At 37.2% G+C, this 24,339-nt stretch overlaps 1 protein-coding gene across 3 annotated transcripts in view; it reads left to right on the top strand.

The window, feature by feature from the left end:
* Window positions 1–24,339, top strand: part of LOC122570646 (A disintegrin and metalloproteinase with thrombospondin motifs gon-1) — a 176,326-nt gene that overhangs the window by 132,124 nt on the left and 19,863 nt on the right. For all 3 annotated transcript variants that reach the window (XM_043733225.1, XM_043733227.1, XM_043733224.1), the window contains exons 7-8: window positions 9,530–9,716; window positions 11,526–11,733. In XM_043733225.1, the coding sequence (XP_043589160.1) occupies window positions 9,530–9,716; window positions 11,526–11,733 (395 nt within the window). The remainder of the gene's footprint in view (window positions 1–9,529; window positions 9,717–11,525; window positions 11,734–24,339) is intronic.

Below are 24,339 nucleotides of genomic sequence, written 5' to 3'. Positions count from 1 at the left end.
ACGCGGGAAAATATAAACGTGAAACGACGAGCAGAGAACCGGGCTGTTTCGTTGCTTCGCGTGGAGCAACGACGCGGACGTGGCCAATTTGATCGTCCTTAAAATCGATTAAAATCGTTCATGGTTGATGCTTAATTTCGAGAAAAATTGGTAAGTATAACGTAGGAACGTGTATGGCGTACGAGGCGGAGATTAATTAGAAAGTTCGCCTTCTCTCGTTAGTATTAATCTTTGCGCCAAACGTATTGATATCGATGAAATTATCGACACGAAAATTGTGGAGTTAGTTGATTTAATTTAATTATTAAATTTTCTCAATTTATATATATATACTTTGTTCTTTTTTTTCATCAATTATAAGAAACTATTAGTGCGATGCAACTTATTTTTCCAGACGCATTTTTAAGACATTTTCTGTATTTACGGAACCAGTTATTTAGCATTAATTGTGAATTGAATTTTCTATTACATGAGGATTTGGTGAAATCAAAAATTATACTAAATAATTAACTAAAATTGTGCTATACGAAGATCCCGTCAATTCTATACGATTTAAACATTTTGGGAATTTGCAAGATTTCCGATATTTTGAAAGCTGCAGAAATTTTGAAAATTCGAAAAGTTCCAGAATAAGCAAAAATTCCAGAGGTGAAATTTCTCGTTCTCGTTAATTTTACACCGTATCGAAGCAATGGAACGCGAACTTATCGTGGAAATAGCTGAGCGCGATAGGTTGAATAATTTCACGCGGCTCGTTGGAATCGGTCGTGACAGAAGTCGTTTCGAATACGTTCTGCATTGTGGCGTCGAACGGAAGAAACCGGACGACCGTGCATGCTTAATAAATTTCACGTGGAGGCAGGTTTATACACGGCAGAACCCCTATGGCGATTGGTTCAAATCTACGAATAAATCACCGCGCCCGTATGAAACCGGCCGCTTACCACCGAACTCATCCTCACCGTGGAATTCCACCATCTTTCAATCGCTTCTCAGTGTTGCACGCGTGACGAGAAAAAGGAAATCACTGTTCTAAATGGGAAAAATTTCACTTCTATTTAATTAATGGATGCTATAATTAAAAATATAATTGAAATAATACTCAACTGTGTAACATTTCATTTCGACAATTAATTGGTTTATCCTCATTTATCAAACTATTTCTCTTTAACTAATAATTCGTAAGATTTAAGAATTAATTTGCAACGTTTATACTATATACATATATTTAATTTACAACGTTTAAATTTGATTACGTTACAATGGTAGAAATCATTTTTCGTGACATCTTTGCAAATTTCAGCTACGTTTCAAACTCGACGATATCGCTAGATACGCGGCAGAAATTCCGTAAAATCTCGATAAAAAGGTCGGTCGGCGAATGAATCAATTTCGTTAGAACGAGTCTATAAGCCCCGGCATTCATCGGGACCGTCTTAAGGCCATTATTCGTCCGGCACACGGCAAGTGCCTCTGACGATGAAATCGCGGTACGAACAACGGTCTAGGGATTTTTCGACGGATGATGTACGATCCATGACGAAAGGGTTGGCCCTTTTTCTCGTCCTTTGGGCAAGAAACCACCAGATACCACTCTCACGATCATTCACTCTGACGTGCCATGCTATGTCTTCGCCCTCCGTTTAATTAATCATCCGTTCCTTTACACGTGTTAACACGTTCTACAGGAAAGGGTAGTCGTTTGAAGAGGCGCAAGAAAAGTAAGAGTTCCGCGTCGAAACTTTTTTCCATCGTCATAACTCATTCTGCTTTTTCTTCCTCCTTCGTTCGACCATTCTTCCGTCGTTTCGAGGCGCTTATTGTTAGAATGCACCTATCAGTCGCGAACCTCCACTTATGAAGATGTGTCAGGCGGTTTAGACATTAATTTCGAGAGACTAGTCGTAAAGTTTACTTACTTTGGAAGTTAGGAAGATGGAGATGTTAAAGAGGGAAATTGCTTAGAACTTTGGGAATTTTTAATTTGAATTATGCACATATTTCTGTTTGTATATGTAAATATGTATATGTAAAGGTCTTAGTTAAAACTGTTAGAGCTCTAGAATTAAATATTAGCTTTTACGATGTAATTGGAAGGTCAATTCAAAGTTTAGTTATTTCAGAAAATAGGAAGACGAAAATATTGGAGAAGCTCGGCAGGAGAATATTAGACGTAAAATATGTTTGAATATACGCCGATGCACGAGCAGATAGAAATTTAAAAAATGTAAATCGCTCGTACACCAAAACCCTACGGCTATTCTCTCCTTCGGCTCCCTGGTTTACTCTATCCCAATGCTTCCATAACAGAATCCACCCACATACAGCACAGAATCCCGCGTCATTACCAAACGAAGAAACCTATTCAGTGGAACTTGTAAATCTGATAAACACCCCCAGTCACGCCTCTATTCTCCGCTCAATCTCTCGCACGATCGACCAAAGCACAGGCCACTTAACAGGCTAACCGAGAAAATTCCTTCAAGAACGATCCGTATCTCGCTAATCGATTCAACCGACAAACCCGCTACTCCGCGTTGGACAATCCAGATTTATCTAATAAGCAACTACCGCTAGACAAGTCACTCTGCGTGTTGGAGCCGGAAAAAGGCTGGTCGTCAACCATTTTCCACCTAAAGCAAGAACAGAGTCGAGCGAAGGAATTCCAACGTCAATTAAATCCTCCCGTCGGTTCCTCGAACCGGAATACCATTGGACGATCGCGATTACGTCGTGGCCCGCGATTTATTCTCCGGTTTCCGCGAATGTTGGCCGGCTGACTAACGTTAGAGAGGCACGGCGCGTGACAATAACGCGGATAAAGGCTGTGCACGCCAGGCCTGGTCCCGGGGCTTGATCGAGATCCAGCTTGGGAAAAACATAGCGAGCGCGGCCACGGACACGAAACCAACGACAAATAGGCTGCACGCACCCGCCGCTTCTATTATCTCGCGGGAGAGGCGCCTTCCGTTCTCTTGCACCGCGGCCAAATGCCGCTCGAAGCGTGGGCGTTCGCTGTCTCTACAGACAGATACCGCTTGTACATGGTGTTTTGAACACCTTGGCGGAATTCTCTCGGGATGGGTTTCCCTTTGCTCTGGATTTTCGGTAAGAGCAGAGATAGGAGGCGAAGACATTTTCGGTAGAAAGAACGCGATGTTCTCTGAAGATCAACAGGTTCCGAGAAGTTCAACCGTTAGGAGGTTCGTAGACATTAGAGGCTTTCTTTCAGGAAGGTTGAAAATTGTATCGTAACGATTCTTAGAGATGCATAGATATACATTTCACAGGGTCTAAAGATTGTTTCGTGGATTTTATTTATTTGGGATATCTCCTATCTAGGAAGAATTCAGAGTTTCTGGCAGGTCATAGAGGAAATCTTTCAACTAGATCTAGAAGTCTCTAGAGACTTTTAGGAATATTTCGAATTTTCTGAGAGCACGTGGAGAATTTTTATGAAACGCTGCAAGCTATACGAAAGTTTGAGGATATTTAGAGACTCGGATATACCTGCTCGGAAGATCGTTGGCAGGTTTGAGTGATGAACAGATTTTATGTACATAGTGCATCATAACGTGTGGGATCCACTGCAGGAGGTACGAAAATAAGGAAAAACGTTCATAGAAAGAACAGTGTCCTATCTGACTTTGTTTCAGAGTTGTAGCCATTTTTGTATTTCAATAATCCGCAACTGTTTACCTTCGTACAAAGTGCTCGAAATAGCCACGGTCTGCGTGTCTTACAGTCGTCGTATCAAAGAATTTCCCATTCTCTCAAAATTTCCAGGTGTGTGTCGAATAATACGCACCGAGGATAGACATTTCCAGCATTTGTATATATTTGTATTCGATATATCTATATGAAAACAGAAGAATGGCAATTAACTTTGAAACAAGGGCGCCAGATAAGTGACACGTTCGTACGAACGTTTTTCGTTGTTTCTGTGTCTCCTATCCGGTCCTGAAGTGGCCCCCGCGTGTTACGATACATCCTTTCTACAGATTTATGTACACAGATCTTGGAAAAGCTTGCACAGAAGTTCGTCTATCAGAGAAATTAAATCGATCAACTTTCCACAGTCGACGCTTTCTCCGCGAACAGAAATATTTTCACGATCGGCTTTCTTGCATTATTCTCGTTTGTCATTCAGTGTCAGGGCACACCCTGTGTTATAAGTGTAGCAACCGAAGCCAACGAAAAAGCAGTTGGCATCGGCGAAGGAATGCACGTTTGAAATTAGAATGACAAAAGCCGCGCCCTAATGGCTGTTAAAAGGCCCGATGTGCCGGAACACGCTAACAGACCGCAGAAACATGACTCCCGACATCGAAATGAGAGCTAGAAACAAGCTGCCAGCTTGAAACGTACTCAAAATGCTTCTTGTTGGGACGAGTCTAAAATGCAACGATTTACGTTGCATCAAATTATCGAAGCTCCTATCGTGCAAGATTGAAGAGACGTTTACGATGCGAAGTTACAAAGTTTCGTATTCTATTGAATCGCGTACTGGCACGTTCGTAGGCACAACAATTGCAATCTTAATCTATGACGCAAATATATTGTATAGATGTTTTAGTATAATCAGACTGCCAATTATCTTACGTTTGCAAGATATACAATACGTAATACTTAGTATGCAAAATGATTTTCTGCTTAAGTTCCATTTTTCTAATTGCACTGACGAATAGAAGAAGGAAGTTTATAAAATAAGAAGCATAAAAAGGGGTGGTAATTTTACAAAATGGATTTAAATTTAATAAGAGCAACGAATAAATGTAATATACAGGGTGTGTCGTAACATGTGGAACTCGCTTCTGAAGTGGACAGAAGACATAAAGCGATGAAAAAGGTTCGTGTAAACGCGTGTTCTGTTTGACCATGTCTCAAAGTTATAGCAACTTTCGTGTTTCAATAATACGCAATTGCTTAGCTTCGTAGAAAATACTCGAAATGGCTACCATTGGTCTGCATTATTCGACATACACCTGGAATTCCTGAAAGATTGCGAAATTCTTTGGCACGACGACTGCAAGCTTGCGTGCAAACCGACGAGGGTGGCCATTACGAGCACCTTCTCCGGAGATAAAACTGTCGCGAATTATCGCAACACAAAAGTGACTATAACTTTGCACATGGTCAAATAGGGGAGACACGTGTTAATACGAACCTTTATCATCGTGTCTGTGTCTCCTGTCCTCTTGTGAAACGTGAATCGCACGTGTTACGAAACACCCTGTATATCACAAAGCAGATAACTGTTATCAACATCCTGAAGAATTTTTAGCGTAAAATTTACCAGAATGTATGGCGTATTGATTAAAATGAAGATTAAAGTCATTTAATCTTTCCTTTATCCGCCGCCGTGTCTTCGTAAAAGCGCGAATTTGCATAAATATCCGCAGCTTGCTGCATTCTCGTGGCTACGGAAAGATACACGCGCAATGATCATCGATCTAATTACTCGTGTCAGTATCATTTCGCCAAACAAAAACTCTCACGAATTACAAAGATATTTCCGTTCGTCGAACGATGATAGTCACGCGGAACAATGTGTACGAGCAATCTCGTCCAGGCATAATAATGGCAATTACATCGAGCAATAAAGCTGTCATTACGATTGGAATGAAAGCGCATTCCATCGTGGACCTACCGCAACGTAAAGGACTGTACGGTGGTTTTTTTGCGACGATTGAAGACGCGATGCCTGGCGTCGAGACGCGGCTCCGCGATGCCCGCAGGCTCTCTTTCGAAAGAATTTCTTCCTCTATCGCGATTCTTTCGGTTGCTCGTCCATGGGACGCGTTATTATGTCGTTAGCGAATTATATCGTCGACTTGCTGGTTCGTTAAGGGGCTGCTTCTGTTGAACAGGCGATCTGTTCGCCATTTAGCGTAATGACCGGCTGGTTATTGTTATTATTATACGTTTGAATGCGTCGTAGGTTTGTATCTTATGGGAATTTCGATTTCACGGTTGTCGACTGGTATATTATATCGTGCATACGTGAACGATGTCTTTTGCTTCGTGTACGCTACTATCGTTATTTGCCCTTTATAATACAGGAGATTCGTTTTTGGAATTTAGAAAATTTATTATTCATTGTTCATGCGATGATCTTGCGAGAATGTTCATTGCGAGATCGTTCATGCGAGAATCTTTTAACTTGCAGTTTCTACTGTAGTCTTCTTGATGTTTTTGTCATGGCAGAGATGTTTTCAAACCAGGTCTGGTCAAATGATCAACAAAAATTGAGAAACTGACTAATTAGATAATATAAGAATTTGCATAAAGTTAGATAAACGAATGTGCAATTTTAAATTTAATTTCGAAGCCGGTCGTTTGACCGGGCTTGGTAAGCTTAGCGTTAAAGTGTCCAATGGTACATTAGATTGTAGAATTTTTTAGTGAGACACATTTTCTTTGGAAAATTTTATCATGCAAAAATTTGTTAAAGAATTTTGTAACGACAGAGCCGATTTATTAATCTTACTTTGTACTAGTAAACAATTTTTGGATTATTAACTACAGGTGAATTAAATTTGATCGTTCGTGAGAAATATATCATCTTCCTACGATCTTCATAAATTTCATACACTGCAATATTTTTAGAAAATTATTACAAACATTGAATTTACACTTAGCGCCATTTTCCTAGAGATCAGTATGAATAAATAAATCGATCACCTTTTTACAGTTCAAATAATTGTTCAGGAACAATCTTTTCTCACGAACACATGTTACATTATGTATATAACTTAGACTTTAGTTTCAGAGATTGAAACGAAAGTATCTGTACTATGCAAGTACTTACGAGAATGTCAATAATCGTAAAAAAAAACAATGAATGCCGCTAGGACATCGATGATCACGACGCACACGCAACAATGATGACTGCACATCGATATGCAGTAGCTAATGAAAGTATTTGAATACAATAGTAAACTTTTATTAATTCATTGTGTGTGTTGTACGAAACATTTTGAAATTTCATTAGCGCTGTGATAAAGCCATGAGACATAACTATGGTTATGCTAAAGACGTTGCTAAAATTTAGAACAAATTCGTACGAAATATATATATAGAAGTTACAAAACATTTATTACAGACATAAGCTTGATGAAAAAATCAACGTACGAGTATGTAGTATAATTTGTCTTCTTCTGAAACTAACTTAGTTAGAAACTAAACTTAGTAAGACTTGCATAAAGCGTGAATCACGTAAACTTGGAATGATCCTTCAGACGTCAAACAGCGTGTGATACGGTAGAAATCTGTTGGAATGGTTTGCATTTCATGGTTTCCATTTCATGGTTACGAGCTGCAGACATTGCTGTTTATCAATACAGCAATCTCTGTACGCGGAACCATGAGGCTTGCATACACACGATCAGATGAATGCTTAATCGATCCAGGCTTAATCGATTTAACGAAATCGTTAAGCAACCGTTCGGCCGTGATTCATCGACGCGCATGTAACGACTGACATAAAATTCTTTCCTCTTTGTGAATGACTAATTACTGTGTCCATTATATGCATAACATTTAAAACAATAGAGATTAACGTAGAGATTTGCTTCGTAGAAAAATCTTTTCATATTAAATTTTAACCGTTTCACGAATTCTTTCAAATCTACAAAAATCGATTCATATACCTTGCAATGTGAATGGATTAATTTTTTCATTTTCTAGATCACGTACTTACGAAATGTGTTAAGAGATTCAATTAATTTAAATAATCTTTGTTAACATCTGTTAACATCGACATTTGAAAATTCGTGTCAGAGCACGATAACGAACGAACGAAGAGTAACGATACGAATATTTAAACGATAAGAAAACGAGAGGAAAATCGAGACACCGCGAGATTAGACTTACGTACAAAGTATAGCGATTTAAGAGCCAAGTATCTAGAGACAGAAAGGATATCAAGATGAATCGAGGAACGAGCAAAGCGGTATGAAAATATCGATTTCTCTCAAAGTGTCAACTGCACATTCAATTAGACGCGTATAATCATTGCGAAGATTCTTCGATATACTCACAGCTGCGCGGCGAACAGTTCCCCTTTTGTCTTCGATTAATTCAACTGGCTCCTTATGTGCCGCGAAACAACGACATTTTTGTGCTTTACTTTCCTCCATTTTCCTCGTTGTCGACGATTAATCGCGGCATTAAAAATTTCAATTCGAAGGAAATATTATCGTAATAAATCGAGCGGTGAAGTCACGTGCGTAATTAGATTAAACATAGGCTAGTGTGTTTCCAATAACGTTCGAAGATTGATTTACGATTGTGTTTTAGAGATTATTTTCAGCATTTTTATGAACTTCGGGGTTTCCGAGTGTTTTATTACTTTCGAAGCTTTCAGAGATTACGTAAGTTAATGTTCCCGAAATTTTTGAAATGTCCAGCTTAGACGTGTCTTACAGCTGGAATTTTAAAGTGGAAGATGCCTTCGAATAATTTCCAAGATGGTAAGATTACGATGTTATCTTTGATACTCTTCTATTTCCGATTATACGATATTAGAATTATTTAAACAATTTTTATTAGCTTCAAGAATTTTTAGAGAAACCTCACATAGCCACATAATTTATAATTCCTTCAAGAATATCGTCTAACGTAAAAATAGCAAAAACGAATCAACGTTTGATCGAAGTTTCCATAAAAATATGAAATTACAATTTCGATAAAAGTATGAAGCTAAAATTTCTATATTAAATCCATTATAAACACATTTCCCTATATGTATAAGTGCCTCAATTTGAAAAGGAAAGATATTCTAACGACGTAGATTTACTCGATCACTTTGAACGTGCATTTCTTCATCTCGCGAATGATTAATAGTTTACGTCCGCGAGAAGACGGAAGTCACTTTTCAAAGAGATGGAGTAGAACGTCTGTTTATCTAGATGACTTCATTGCAGGCGCCCGATATTCGAAATTCCCATCATAGATTTAATCGAGAAATTATCCAAAAATCGAAACGTTAATTTCCACTTTACGTTTCAGGATTTGAGATCTTGAAGCTCGTAACGAAAGTGGCGATTTACGCTCAGTATATTCCCTTGATTCTAATATTTCTACCTTTCTACGTTGCGCAATATATAAAAATTATTTCTATAAATCATACAAAATCTAAATGTTTTCACGAAATAGAAATGTTCTTTACTTGCAGTGTGACAAGGTCTGGCGTAACGAACACCACGTTTTTACAAATTACAGAAAATTATCTATTCCAAGAGCAGACTATCTTGCTCCTCTTTTGTTATATGCCTGGTCATATAAATTAATCCCTTTATTTCGTAAATCATCGTAAAAATCGAGCAAAGAAAAACCAACGTCTCTTGAATACACCTCGCAACATAAATCAACGGTTATATTTTTCGTGAAACAAAAACTACCGGACCATTGCTTAGTTATTCGTAATATAAGCAAGCAATATATCGTAAATTCTCGCCTTTGTATCTCTCGTTCGATATTTTTATATTCGATACTGATCAGATTTATGTTTGATTTTTGTTCGCAGATGACAACGCGGCAACTCCAATTTTGGAAGAGTCGTCGAGGGGTAAAATTTACTTTGATGGTCGACGCCGCAAGCGCAGGTCTTTAACCGAGGAAAAGAACGTAGAAGATTCTCGGGACGGCCGTGTGTACGAGCAACTCGTGGGACAAGCCGAGGGGCATCGAAATTTTTTACGAAACAACGCCAGGTACGAGAGGTGATCAACCGTTTCTTTTTAAGCTGCTTCTTTGATTGGTCGTTAGCTCGTAAGCTCTCTCGAGGATGTCCGGGCGGACTTAAACGCAATTTGATGTAACTCCAGGAAGACACAGATGGAAGGGTGCCTTGCGAAACATCGGTGATGATGGATGACTGTTGGAAATCAGATTTGTTGTTATAATTGAAAAATTATAGACGCTGTGCATTCTCTGCGATTATTATTGACGATGGTCAACGACGAATACAGAGACGAATAAAGAGACTGTCGCTCGAAATTTCAGAATCGTAAGTGGTGTTATTTTACGGGAAGACTATGTTTGCATCCGTAATTTGAAAGTTGTGGATATTGCAAATTCGCAGAAAATCAGCAATCGTGATTGATGATGAGGAAATGGATTGGTTTTTCAATCTTATAAGGGAAATTTAATTTCAGTTTCCAATTTATTTTAACGACGAAAGTCGCACATATCAAAATTTCAAGTATAAATTAAATAATTTATTATCGAACCTGCTAAAAATATTTAACCATCCATCGAAGAACAATTATGAAATATACGAAATATACAAATACATAATTGGATACGTATTGGTGAATAAGACAAATCTGCGCTTAAGTTTCACTCCCTTGGTCACGCAAATATCTGCAGATCTACCGATTAAAAGAAATTTCTGTGCGGAAATGGAAACGCAAAATTTCACTAAAAGAATACTTGATCGAAGAACGCGGGGATATATGCGGACACTTTGTACAGCTGCTGCGCGTTGATAAATCGTTATAGACAATAACAAATAAATTAGAATGCACCAAGTATTTCAATATCATCGAGAATTACCTGTCAGGCGTAACAACTCGGCCGTAGTAACAAATAGTCAATTAAGGATACGTTTGAATGAAGTATATCTGATACGACAGTAAGTTATCATCAAGAAACAGTTACTAAATGAGTACTTTCAACGCAGGCAGAGACTGATCGTCGCATTAATCCCTGCCTGTTTGCGTCATGAGAAGAAATCATACATCACATGGTCTCGCGTACTTTTTGGTAGGCAATATAGTTCATCGGTTGCAGTAATGAGAAAAAAATTGCACCTTCTTTTCAACGAACTTTCTCGGCTTTCTCGCGAAGTATGGGGCGCGAAATAGTCGGAGGAATAATAACTTTCCAGCCAGTCAGAATTTTAAATTGAGTCCATATCGCGATTTCATGTATGAAAATGGAAATTAAGACCTTAATGTTACATCACGAACGTTCCGTTGGTGTCTCGCTGTACAAACCTTTATTTCGTCCCTTTTGTATCTTAAAATGTAAATCGATATGAACGAACGTGATGATTGGGGCATTTATATTTTCAATTCATTTTTATAATTCGAACGATTGAAACGAGATCGAAATTCCTATAATTTGTAATTTAAAAAAAAAATGAATTCCAGGCTGTGTATTGTAACGAGCACTACATTTTGGATGTTCTGTATATTTCTGCATATTACGTGGATTGATAGTGTTTAGTAGAATAGTTACTAGCGATGATTATTAGTATCATTTTCTCGATGCAATAGACAGTAGAAAGAAGAAAATGAACAAATTAATAAGATCCATAAATTCGCTTTCAATGATATACTCTTCTAAAAGAAGGATTTTCTAGCTTCGAAAATAAGATGATCTTTCGACCTAACGATAAATCACATTGACAATAAGTCAGGATGAGTCACTGAGACCGTGTGAATGCTTGATATATCCGGAATATCCTACCTCTCCAGTGTCAAAAGCTAAGAAGGCGGCCGTTTAAAATGTTACAGATACTACTCCGTGGAGCAAAGACGAAATGATCTGAGCGAAGAGTATAGCCAAGACTCGGAAATGGAATCGGATCCCTCCGTGACTTGGAGACCACGTAGAGCCTTGTCAAGTGAATATTTCATCGAGATCATGGTGGCGGCAGACGCGGAGATGAAGAGGTACCACGGCGAGGGTTTACTCCACTACATTTTGGTCCTGATGAGCACGGTAAGACTTTAATTCTCGTTTTTTTCTTTTTCTTTTACATCTTTTTTATGTTCTTACTCTTAGTTGTATAACTAGATAATAATTATACAAGATAATCGTTTCGACTCTGTAGAAAGACTTCTTGGACTACTGATTGTTCTTTTTATTTAATTAGTGATCCGCATTATCGGTAGAAGATTACAGTCTTGTCAATTTTTTATCACGATTCGCGTTGTCTTTGATATTCTCATACTCTTCCTGAGTAATTTCCTTTCAAACGCAAAAGGTTGCTTCTACATTAACGAAAGTCTAAAGGAATAACTAAGAAACGTCAAAATTATCTCGTCAGACAGAATTGTCTCACTTAAATAAAAAGATATTTGTTTCACATACCACCCTATATAAAAAACAAGTACACTTACTTGTTGTAAAATATAAGTCATTGAGTCAGTTAGCTCTTAAGAATAAGTAAGCAAAAAATGAAAGAGTACAGGATAAAAGGAACAAAAATAAGATATATCATATCATTCGAAAACGAACAAGATTTTCTCATGGGTCACGCTGTATAAGAACCAAGTATTTATTACGGAGCATTGGTGGGACATTTGTTTGAAAATAAAAAAGGTAAAAGAAATAGGAAACGAAGGGAAGATAGAGGGAAAAAAGGGGACAGAGGTCGACAGTCGGCGTGGGTGTATCACTTTGTTCGAGCATGGTTTCGGTGAAACGAAAAAGAAAAGCGCATAGGGTACCAAGTTGGATGATACACGAAACCGCGGCGGTCGTGTTCCTCGGATGATCGATCTTGTAAGCCAGCAGGATCTGTCGCGAGCGTTAAATATTATGCTAATGCGACCGCCGTGTTCCTAGTTAATTTTCGATGCCGAAATGGTAGTAGCGTGGTTGCTTTCGATCATCAGTCATCCGCCTCGGCAACCGTTTGCAGAGACTAATTCAATTATCGCTCGAAAAATCAAGGATTTCTAATTTACGATTCCTTAAATACATCGGATGCTTAATTATGGTTTAATTTCATTTTTTTTTTTTTTTTTTTTAAGGACAGATTCTTTTTTTATTTATTCTTTATTCTTTTAACTACAATTACGTGTATTCTATAAATGTATGAATATTTAATTAGCATCTACGTGCTTAATTTGCTATAGTTACTTTAGTCAGTGCTGTTAATCAGTATGTATAATTATTATGTATTATATTGTATATACTATACAAAAGATTTATTTCTTTCGAAAAGAATTTGTTACAGTAGGAAGGTAGATGTTCAATGACGCTATTGGTGTTGCAGTACTCACAAGGTTCAGATTCTATCGACACATATTTGTTTCAATTGTTATTTTAACTGATGTAAATTTGCTTATCAGAAACGTGGAACAACTTTCGGCGGAAGTTTGTTTCTTTCATTGCATCATTTTGCTGTTTGATGATATGGAGATGTTACCATTGGTATTTTTCCTTCTTTCGATATCATTTGTTTTCTGATACGACGAATTTCGTATATAAATATGAATAGAATAATTATATTAAAATAATAATTTTCCTATACACCTAATGCAAAGGTAGCACTTCGTAACACAAAATATAATTCTTGATTTATCAGGTTCCTCTTGTAACCTTTTCAAACAGTCTTTACAAATTCTCAGATTGTCATCTCATATTCTGATAAATTAATTTCTCTTGACAATTTCCTCGAGCATTTTGTTGATTATGAAATCTTATTTCTTTGGTAGTTTGGATCGATTATGACATCTTGTGCGAGTCAGGGAGTGTGCTAATCTTAATACTTATAAACGGGGGTGTACATCAGTCTTAACACCAATTCAATGACACGCTAGCAATTTTCTCTTCGAGAAACCCACTAGTTTCCCCCCAATCGCTTCATCTATCCAATTTATTACCTTTACCCCGAGCAACCTCTGTCCAAGTGTATCCAAAACGGCTAGGAAAGTTTCGTTTTAGCGCGAGAAACACGCGTGGGTCGGATGTTTCGCAAGCGTTGCCCCAAAGGGTCATTAGTCATGTTTAATCAGCTCAACCACGTATATAGTCGAATTTCTAACGAGATATTAAGGTGGATTACGAAAGTATTTGGCTTGGAAAACTTTTACGTATATTTTATGTATGTTATATAAAGTATTTTGAAATTTCAGTAGCTCTGTAGCGAGACACGGCTGTCATGATTATGTTGGTCAAATTTGAAACCAATCTGAAAGTATATTTAGAAATTACTAGATACTTAATACGAATATGTATTTCGCAGAGATCACGAAATTTTAATTAAAATTGAATATAAATTGAAATTATTATATTTAAGAGATTTAATTTTATTAAAATATTATATATCAAAATGGTCTAAAATAAAAATTGTCCATTATATTTGGCATTGTGAATAATCAGAATATTCGTTTAATTTACTGAAAATGAAGAAAGGTGTCATCGCCTCCTCCTATTTGTAATGTGCAATAGACTGCAGATGTTTATGCAACTGTATATTTCTATGAATATAATTAAAGAAATTGAATCTGTGTAGAGATTTATTTGATCGCTAAATGTCATAATAAGTTCTCTACTTTGAATATTTTCTACGTCTTTTGCATATTATTTGCATCCTGTAGATTTTTGAAATCTTCAAACTCTCAAGAAACGCGCATTCACAGTTTCATTAACGCGTGTCTCTGTAAAATATCTGCCATTCTAATACGTTTTTTATACATTAACAAAACTTACATTAAATGTAAGTTATCTACATTTTTTTTTTTTGTAACATCACGTTTATGTAACTTATGCATCATTCGCTGGTTGATCGTTAATGACCTAACGTAGCGAAAGATTAGTACAATCGGTTGACATAATGGACGTCCCTTGTTGAAGGGGATACAATCTGTCGACGAAGCTGAATCGCTAGATAACCGCGACGTCGGACATTTAAAAGCCGTGTATTCTAAAGACATAAATTTTCGTGCTATGGTCAGAGCCGGCTGTTGTTGCTTCAGGCGTAAAATTCATCGTCGAAAGAATAGAAAGTACAAGTTGCACCTTGACTATTATAAATCCTGGTGAACCGATACGATCTGCAACTCGCGGGCGGCTACCTTACCTAACTATTATAGCTTTAACGCGACGTTGACATTTCGGCCTCAATCGGAGCCTGGAATTCGACTCGTTATTAAAACGTCCAGGTAGTTTGGTCCAGTATCGTAGAATTCAACCTTGTTTCGATTGCAAGGTGTGTACACGTGGTGTAAAGTTGTAAAAGAAACGCGCGTGATGTCGAAATAACTCTCTGTAAACAAATTAGATTTATCTTCAAGATGAATTTCTTCACCGTTCCAGACTTTTAGAAAGTTCGTGAAAACTGTGGGACATTTATCGAACGCTCTGTTATACCATACGATTATTCGTTGAGCGAAACGTTTGAAAGTTTTACCAATGAATATAAAAATTCTTTTTGGAAAGACTCGACGCTGACGATTTGTTAACCTTTCGAGGATAACTTTTAAGAATTATTATCTCACTTGTAACCTCGCTGAATACATAATACTATAACGGTATAATATTATGTAACGTCGATGATTCGGTTCAACCATAAGCGTTAAACCAATTACGTGCGTTACAAAAGAAAAGAAAAAACGTTGCATAAAAATGTGAACTTTGCAGATTTTGAATAATCTTCTTATATACGTATATATAGGGTAGATTATACGATATATTATGCGATATTATGCGATATAATATTATATAATATTATAATACAATCTGCTCCATACCCTATAGTTGAACCGAATAATCAACATTATCATATAATGTCTGTTCTTTTTTCTCATTTTTTCTCCACGGCATACTGAATCATTGTGTTCGCGAAACTCTTGATCCCAACGTTACTAATCGTGCAGACCTCAGCGAAACGAATCACCTTTATTTTCTCTATTTTGTCGGCTCCGCTAGGCGCCGCTTGCAAAACCAGACCAACGCGCATAAATTACAACGGTGATACGTATACGGTTCGCGTTTGCCGGAGAAAAGTATAGCGGCTGGTACGCGAAAGCAACTTAGTAGGACGCATCCCACGCGATCCGTGCTACGCTATTTAAAGTTCCTGGACTATCGCCTGGATTATATAATCGATCATCCCACCAGATGGTTAGAATCGATCTTCCATCGATATAAAATCCGAAGGATGTTCGGATATTTTCCTCTTTGTCGGGTTCGTTCGATGTGATTTTTCAAAAGCTTCTTTCCTACAAATGTGTTTATTATTTCGATCGAATATTTAACAGATCGATTACTGGCAGATAGGAAGATCAACAGATACATTAAGAACAGCTCTCGATATTTAATAAACCGTGTTTCGCGTCTGCCAGCTCGTCCCTTTCAATTCGATCTGCCTTCTCTTCGTCTCCTTATAATAAAGCTCCTCTTTTCCTAGCACGTGCCGATCACCGATATATTATATATTTCTTTAAATGAAAAGTCCATAAAAGTAGCATTCTAGAGATTCGTCGTCCAATGAATTGTGCCAATGAATAAGCGTAGAACAACAGAATTGGTCGACCATTGCGAACAATGTAACAGAATCGCCTTGAGCTTTAGGATATTTCACAAACTATCCTCGATGTAAAATACAAGATCATTTGCAAATTTATTCAGACGTTCCATGAACATGGTGGCCAGCGATACTTCAGTAACTTTTCAGGAAATATACTGAAATAAAAAATCTCGTGTCGAAGTAAAGAATCCGCGAAAGTTATAAAATTACACGATAGTTAATAACGTTGAATAATTAAAAACTACTCGATCGTTGAAAAGAAACACCACTAAAAGAAGAAACACGTCGCAAGACACTGTTGATCTAAAAAGAAAATGATCGAATCTCGTAACCCGTAAATACCCCGCTCAAATAAAAATCCATAGACCCATGATAAACCCCATCAATCGATCTCCGGACGAGGATCAGGGAAACGTCGAGGAGGATGAAACAGCTCAAAGGAGGGAACTCGATCGACTTGATCGATAAATGAATGATTCATGTAATTTGACGGTTAGCCTCGCGATTGTCAACCAGGTCATTACCATCCGGTCGGTTGCATATCCCACGCGAGACAGACCACACCTCGGAGAAGAGGGCAACATCCCACGAAGCGTCCGGGGCTCACTTTCACGTGCCCACGCCCGTCATTCATCCGACGATTCAATCAGCCGTCCCCGGCCTGTCGATCGTCTTTTGATATTCATTCACTCTTTTCTTCCCTTCTTTCTTTCTTTATTTTTTCTTCTTTTTCCTCCTGCCGAATCGATGAAATCTAATTTGACACCGCGTCGAGCGCCGGTTTGATAAGTTGAGCGGCCGGTCCTGATCCTCGACGAATCGTCTCTGGTCGCTTGGAGAGAGGATTACGTGCAGGGTGGTCCGTTATTGGTTATTAGTGGAGTAAGAAATTTTATGCAAATTCATGTTGTGGTGAATCTAATTCAAAAAATAAGGGTAAATAATGTTAAACATCGGAAGAAGTAGATACTATATTTTAGATATAGCACTCTTAAATTTCTTACAAATGCTTGGACGTTTGTCATGTATTATTGAACTGTACATATTTATAGGAATTTCATATTTTTATGAACATAATTGAGAAGGTATTAGGTTGTCCGAAAAGTATCTTTCTTTTACAGACACGTCTTTTACAACGATACATTTTTATACAAACGTGAAACCTAATCTGTCGAACGTTGTGATCTTCATCTTGATAGAACAAAATGAATCATATGTAATTCGATAAAATAATATAAAACTATACTATAATAAATAATATAATATAAAACAATAAAATATTTCGGATATTTTATATATTTTTATGCGTTACGCGTATTTTCTTCATTACCGTGCCTCTAAACTTCCCCATACATGAGAATTCCTAACAGTCTCATAGTTTTACGAACGTGTCTAATGAGACTGTCACTTTTAGAAACGTGACCAGAGCAGAAAGAAATTTGAATTTATTCCATCGACTCGATGCATTTCAATGATTCCGTGGAACGAGTATAGAGACAAGAAACTCCTAATTAGCTAGAAAGAAGCTATTAAGCCTCGGCTTAACACGAGAAAACAATTTCTCTTTAACAAACGCAACATCTCGTACGTGAAAACAAGACGAGTTTGCCTGTAAGAAACGATCTAGTTAACAGTCAGAACAATCACGCGCCACCCATCTTCTTCCTTTTCTCTATTTCTTCAGCCGTAAGAATCACTTAAGCAGCCAATCTCGAAAACCATTAAAACTTCATGGCTTTAAGCCGCGTTACGACCGCTCGATAAGATTACGAGAGCAACGGAACACCATCCACGAGGCCCGATGCGTGTCGAGTAGAGGAGCATTCACCGTGTACTCTCGACGACGTCGATCGACGATTGACCGAGTTTCAGGCAAATTTATGCTCGATGCACTACGTCGACCCCGTCTAACTATCTCATGACGGAAGAACGCTATACAATTTGATAGTTACCAACCTATTAACGAAAGACTAATTGAAATATAGAGCTCAGGGTTATACAAATAGCAATACAGCGACAAAATATGAAATATGATACAGGATATTGTAAGTTATACTTGGAATTTTGGTCTGGTCTTGAGCAGCATACGTCTAATGTCTGACACTTAAGTAGTATAGGTCTGTTGTTTAGTCTGACGCATCAGGGAAAATACGGTACACAGTCGGTTTCTATTTTTCGTTGAGCTTATAACACTTTGTAATTGAAATTTTCTTTCTTTATAGGCAGAGCAATTACAGGAATTGTTCGTTACAGTTAGGTACCTTTGTTTCCATCGGAAATTAACAATTGAAATTTTTACTTGGTAAGGGATGATAAAATGAAATAAATACAGTGATAAGGCAATATAATGTAAGATGATAACGTAATATATACAATTATAAGTAACCAAAGTATATTGTGGACAATATTTATGTATAATTATGTCAAAGCTTCGCCAGATCTCATTACAGTATCAATGAAATTTCGAAGGAATATACTGATGATAATACTCGGATGATACATTCGCGAGAGATTTCTAATATCCAAATATATTTTCATTTACTCGTTATGATATTTAGAGATCGATATAATTTTCTATTTATTATTGTTCTATTCTTTTAATATATTCGGTATATTCGTTGGAATATAAATTTATAAATTAAGTAGTTTGTCCATATTTACACGCAAATACTTCGTTTGCTCGTTGTAATATTTACAAAGCTAAATAATCTTCTGTTTATAATTATTCTGTTTCTTCGATTACATTCGTCAGAGTATAAAAATCCACGGTCTACTAATAGTTGGTCGATACTGACACGCAATGAACGAAAAGTGAACAAAAAGAGGAACTGTCGGCAGCTGTTACTCGATAAATATGAATTTTTGTCGCCTGGATAACCCATTTGACCATACCTGTACAGTGTGGGACAGGATCGTGGTAGATGTGAACGGTGCTTTAAGCGACATCGCTCACGGCTGACCACCTCCGATGTGGAAATGAAAAACTTGCCTCTTTGCGCACGGCTGACATTGCGATCTCCTGGTGACACGATTCGATTGCCGCGTTTCTCGGTCGGTTCCTCTAACCGGTCCAACGAGAGACGCTTCTTTTCCAACCTTTTTCCTCGCGTTATCGCGTGTCTCTTTGCGATCTTGATGCGAAGATTGATCGGCCGAGTGACCAGTTTCAACGGTAGAGTCGCGGCAATGTATCGGCGTATCGCAGGAGTTCGGTACTACAATAACACAGTAAGTAGAAAGCGATGGAATTCGATAAATCTACAGATTGAAAATACCTACTTGGAATAAAATATAATATAATAATGAATAAAATGCTATGGTGAATCACAGGGTTAATCGGATGCAAGTTTTCGTGCGATGGAAAAATGGTAGAAGTGGAATAGTTTGTTGTTATGAAAGAGAAATATTGTTTCCTTTGTGAAATGATTAAGTTAATCGAATTGGTAGGTTGAGAAACGTTGAAATTTTATTATTAGAGAACGCTGCAGTAAGTAAGTTGTACGTAAATTTATATGAAACTGATTAAATACAAAGATCGACGTGGTTTCTTCTGTTTCTAAACGCGAGCATACTGATTCTATGAGCAGGACATGCAATCCAATGAATATGTAGCAGAAATAATTTGTTTGCTGCAGCAGACTACTTCTTTTTTTAATACAGTTTTTTCTACCTGCTTTCAAACCGACTTACGCAAAGTTGTAACACTCGACTGTCGTAAATCATACGATTATAGTGCTATGTCATTATATTGCAATGAATATATGCAACTTTTTATTCTTTAAAGTACAAACTACTACACGCTAATGACGTAAAAGATCTAGTTTCATATTTAATCACATAATTCTTATTATTTTTATCTAATAGAATCTAAGTTCAATCAGGATATCGCTTAATTTTTAAAACGCATCCGAATGAAAAGAAATGTTATTTACCTTATTTTTTGCCTTATTTTATTTAACTATATTTCTTCAATTTCATCAAAATTTTATTTAATTCCATTTTTTGTTATATATTAATCGATTTCTATTAACATGTACCGTTTCAAATTAAGTATAACTTGCACTTGCAGTTTCTAAAAGTCTTTCAATAATCAACATAACTCTTCTATTTTCAGTTTCAACATTATTTGAAGTTCGCGTAATTTCTTCTTCCAACTGTTAAATTACCAGCTATTTAAACCAATCAGTGAAATATCCAAACGCGTGCACGCAATCCACAGCAAATTCCAAACTTCTGCAGTCACACCTAATGCAACGAGCACGAAAAAGAATCCAAAACTACCCACGTTATCTCGATAATATCCGCTCTATCTACTTTACCTCAGACAGACCTTCGAATTCCTAAATCTTGATATTCTATCAAAATTATTATTTTTAAATTCTTTTTTATACTCAAATCTTCAGATATCCAAACTTGTGAATTTTCGAATCTTCAAATTTTTACGATTCTTCGACTCGCCAAACCTTCGAATCTCCAATTCTTGAAGTTTTCCATCCGTCGATTTCCCAATTCTTCAAATTTTACTGCTTCGCATTCCCAATTCTTTGAATGTTTGACTCTGCGAATTTTCTTCCGATCTCAAACCATCGAACTCTAAGAATCTCTGAATTGCCAAATCTCTAAATTTTCAAATCTTCGAACTGCCGAACTGTCGAAAATCTGAAATTTGCGAACCTGAAAATCTGCAGCTTTTCAAATCCTCGAACCTGCAGACCTACGAATTTCCTAACTTTCCCAATTTCAAACCTTCAAATTCACCAATCTCCATCATAGAATCCTCTAAAATAGCTGGAGAAAAAGTGACAAGTTAATCGTCTCGACTGCTCAGGCAGTCATAGTATTAATTCGTTTCGCTTTCACCGTGTGATTCTCAAACAGATAACGATCGACAGAGTTGCTTACACCTGGAACAGCAACACCTGTTCGACACTCGTCGTTCTAATCTCTCATAGATCCATTCACCAACGTCCATGGCCTATCAAAGGGAGCCATGTCGAAACACGATGAAAGCAAAAAGTCGCTCGAGTACCACGCAAATCGCGTTATATCTTGGTAGAAAAGCTTGCACGCGTTTAATCAATCAATTACCAGCTATCAAACGATTCTGACGTGAACGAATCTGTTGTAATCGTTCTGCTCTATTCCTCGGTAAATTCCCTAGAAGGAATTGTAGCCAGAGTAACACATCATCCGGACGTCGAAAGAATTATTCCAATTGAACGCATCAGGCCCGTGGTTCGTTTCATCTAATAAAGTTCGTTTCAGTTCGAGACAACTCGCGATTAATCGGTCGAACGAAGATTTTCTGGCATCGTCCATTGCCATCAGACTCGAGGAATTATCTCTGTGTTCTTTTTTCCACCAGCTTGTCCAGTCGGGTCTCTTGTAATGAATCATTATAGTGCAGTTACGAGTCAGTTCATTCCGGATAACAGACGATGTAGGAAGAGGAGACGAAGATTAGTTCGAGTCGCTTTGGTCGATTAAGTGAATGGATTTGGAAAGCGGGGAAGAAATTGTTTAATGCGGACGATGACTGTTTGATGGATGGGCGAGAGTGGACGATGGTGCTCGAATCTGAATATTTTTACTTTTCCTTTATTTAGACATTCGTAGAATTTCCTTGTATAGATTTTCCTTGCATTACTTCTATAATGGGTATGTTTGCTAACTCTTCGACTAATTTTTTCAATAATTTCGAATAATTCAGGATAGATGGTTTGGAAAATAATTATTTCTCTCAAGATTTATCGTATTTTATGATATTAGGTATAGGAAACATATCTTGTACAGGAAATACATGTTAATAATAATAAAATTAAAAAATGATGATATTGAAAGTATTGTAGTACTAAAAAAACAATTGTGGTACAGCAAATACGATGTTTGACAATTTACACAAAAAGGCGAAATTTTTAGTTGATTTTTACTTAAATCCAAAACCTTCAAACTTTCACACTTCCAGATATCTGAATGCTCAGATTTTCAGATATTCGAACTTTCGATCTTTAAATTTCCACACGTCGATCCTTCGAATTCGCAGATCTTCTAACTTCCAAACTGTTAAACTCTTCGACCAAACTTCTCGAATTCCAATCTGTGATCTATATAAATATTCCAATACAATGAGACGCGTGACAATGGTGAAAGTAGCAAACAGAAGTTACAAAGTACAACTGGCGATCGTGATCGACATCGACCGACGTATCCGAGTTATTTGCTCGCATGTCAACCGGAACGCGAAGAAGAGAAAAAGAGAAAAAGACAGCGGGGAGCGTCGAATAAGTAGCGTGTAATTAAAAAGCAAGGAAGAGGACGTAAGGTTGACCGATGTAATCGAAAAGCAGCCACGCATCCTCCGCGTTTTATCATCCGTCCCACGGATTCGTTCCATGAAGATTGGGCGATGTCGGTTGAGATTCGAGACACGCTACTAATTAAGAGTCGACTGTGTCTCGCATTGTTTATGCACGGTTATATCCTCGTTTTGCTCGCGTCTCGTCTCCGGTACTGTTCTTCTGCATGAGCCTCGCCCTTTCCTTTTCGAACGCCTCATCAAAGATGCAATCGACCTCGCCTTTATAAAAAATCATTATTCCATCGTTATCAGACGACGAAAACGTGTCGCTTTTCTACAAGTGAAAATGTTAAACTGATCCGAGTCCTGCGCGATAATTTGGTAATAATTGTCTTTTGCAATTTTACAATTTTATGTTAGGTTTTTGTTGAACATTGTGGATCTTAATCGTTGAAATAAAAATAAAGGAACACTGAGATTACACTTAGAATTGATATTAAAGTAGTTTTAGATTTATTTAATAAATGATTGACAGGATTCTTCGTCGATATACATTTGCACGCGTCTCGGTATTCTTTTTGTCTCACCATCTTCTGTAACGCACTGCCAATGGAACAGTTGCATTCATCTGTTTTTCGAGACGCTGTGCACACACATACTTCCATACACTCATACTCACATACGTGTGTCACTACTACGCGGCTAATTTAGTCCAGTACACAAAATTATACATATCTCAATAGTTTTAAATTGATCTTTTATAAAATGTTACCTATTTCGTTATGAAATTTGTTAGCGTAACGCCTCATCGAGAATACTCGCCCTTGTCAAAAGTTGTTGTTATATCTTGTTAGATGGGATAGTTAGGTATCTTACTATTTGGAAAAATTTAAATTTAATCGTCCAGTTTGTTTCACTGTTGTCGGACGTGTTACTATAATGACTGACATAAGCATCGATACATGTTTGGAGCTAATGAAAATTAAGAATAATTTTTGATCATTCAGCTGAGAAGTTTGTCGTTCTTATGAGAATTACGGAAAATATTAAAGCCGAGTCATTAGAGAAAATGTAAGACAGCATGGAATTAAATAAAAACAAGAGATTACAAGTGTTTCCTTCAACTTGCACTGGAAAAATTACTTGAAAAAGAGGGAAATCCATTGCAGACGCTTAGATAACTCGAATATCTGGAAAGTAGTTCTCGAACTTCCCTGTACTCGCGATTACGCTGATTTATTATTAGTTAAACGACGGTTCTGGTCTAGTAATTTATAAACTGTTATCGCGTTTAGAAAGCTAAGGGAAGCGACGAGGAACGAGGATTTGCGTGATACGGTCTTAATATGCTGTAATCACCGAACGTTATCGTAACGAGAACATAAATCAGAAATCTTTTAATACTCGTATTTAAAACACATTTACTGCTTTTCCCTCTTTTCTGGTTAATTATTCGATGCAACTACACATCATTTCTGTTGATTTCTCTGGTCCCAATGATGAAATGCTTCCGACGAATAAATCAAATAAAGAGAAACAGGCAGGATCTTTTTAGCAGAGGAACTCACTGTTTTGAAGAAAAGAGTTGAAATATTTTCAGAAAATGTGATATTTTATCGTCAAATATAATATAAGAATGGAGTAAAAGTTATCCGATTATCTGATTGTTATTCACAATTACTTACGTTCATTCTCAAGATGATTACTTGAGGCAACGTGACGATTCCAATGCAATAAACAAGTTAAGCATAAAATAACACTAAAATCA

The sequence above is a fragment of the Bombus pyrosoma genome, linkage group LG9 (genome assembly GCF_014825855.1).
Source record: "Bombus pyrosoma isolate SC7728 linkage group LG9, ASM1482585v1, whole genome shotgun sequence".
Classification (NCBI taxonomy): Eukaryota; Metazoa; Arthropoda; class Insecta; order Hymenoptera; family Apidae; genus Bombus; species Bombus pyrosoma.
The sequence above is the reverse complement of the archived record's forward strand: the minus strand, read 5'-3'. Positions and strand labels throughout refer to the sequence as shown.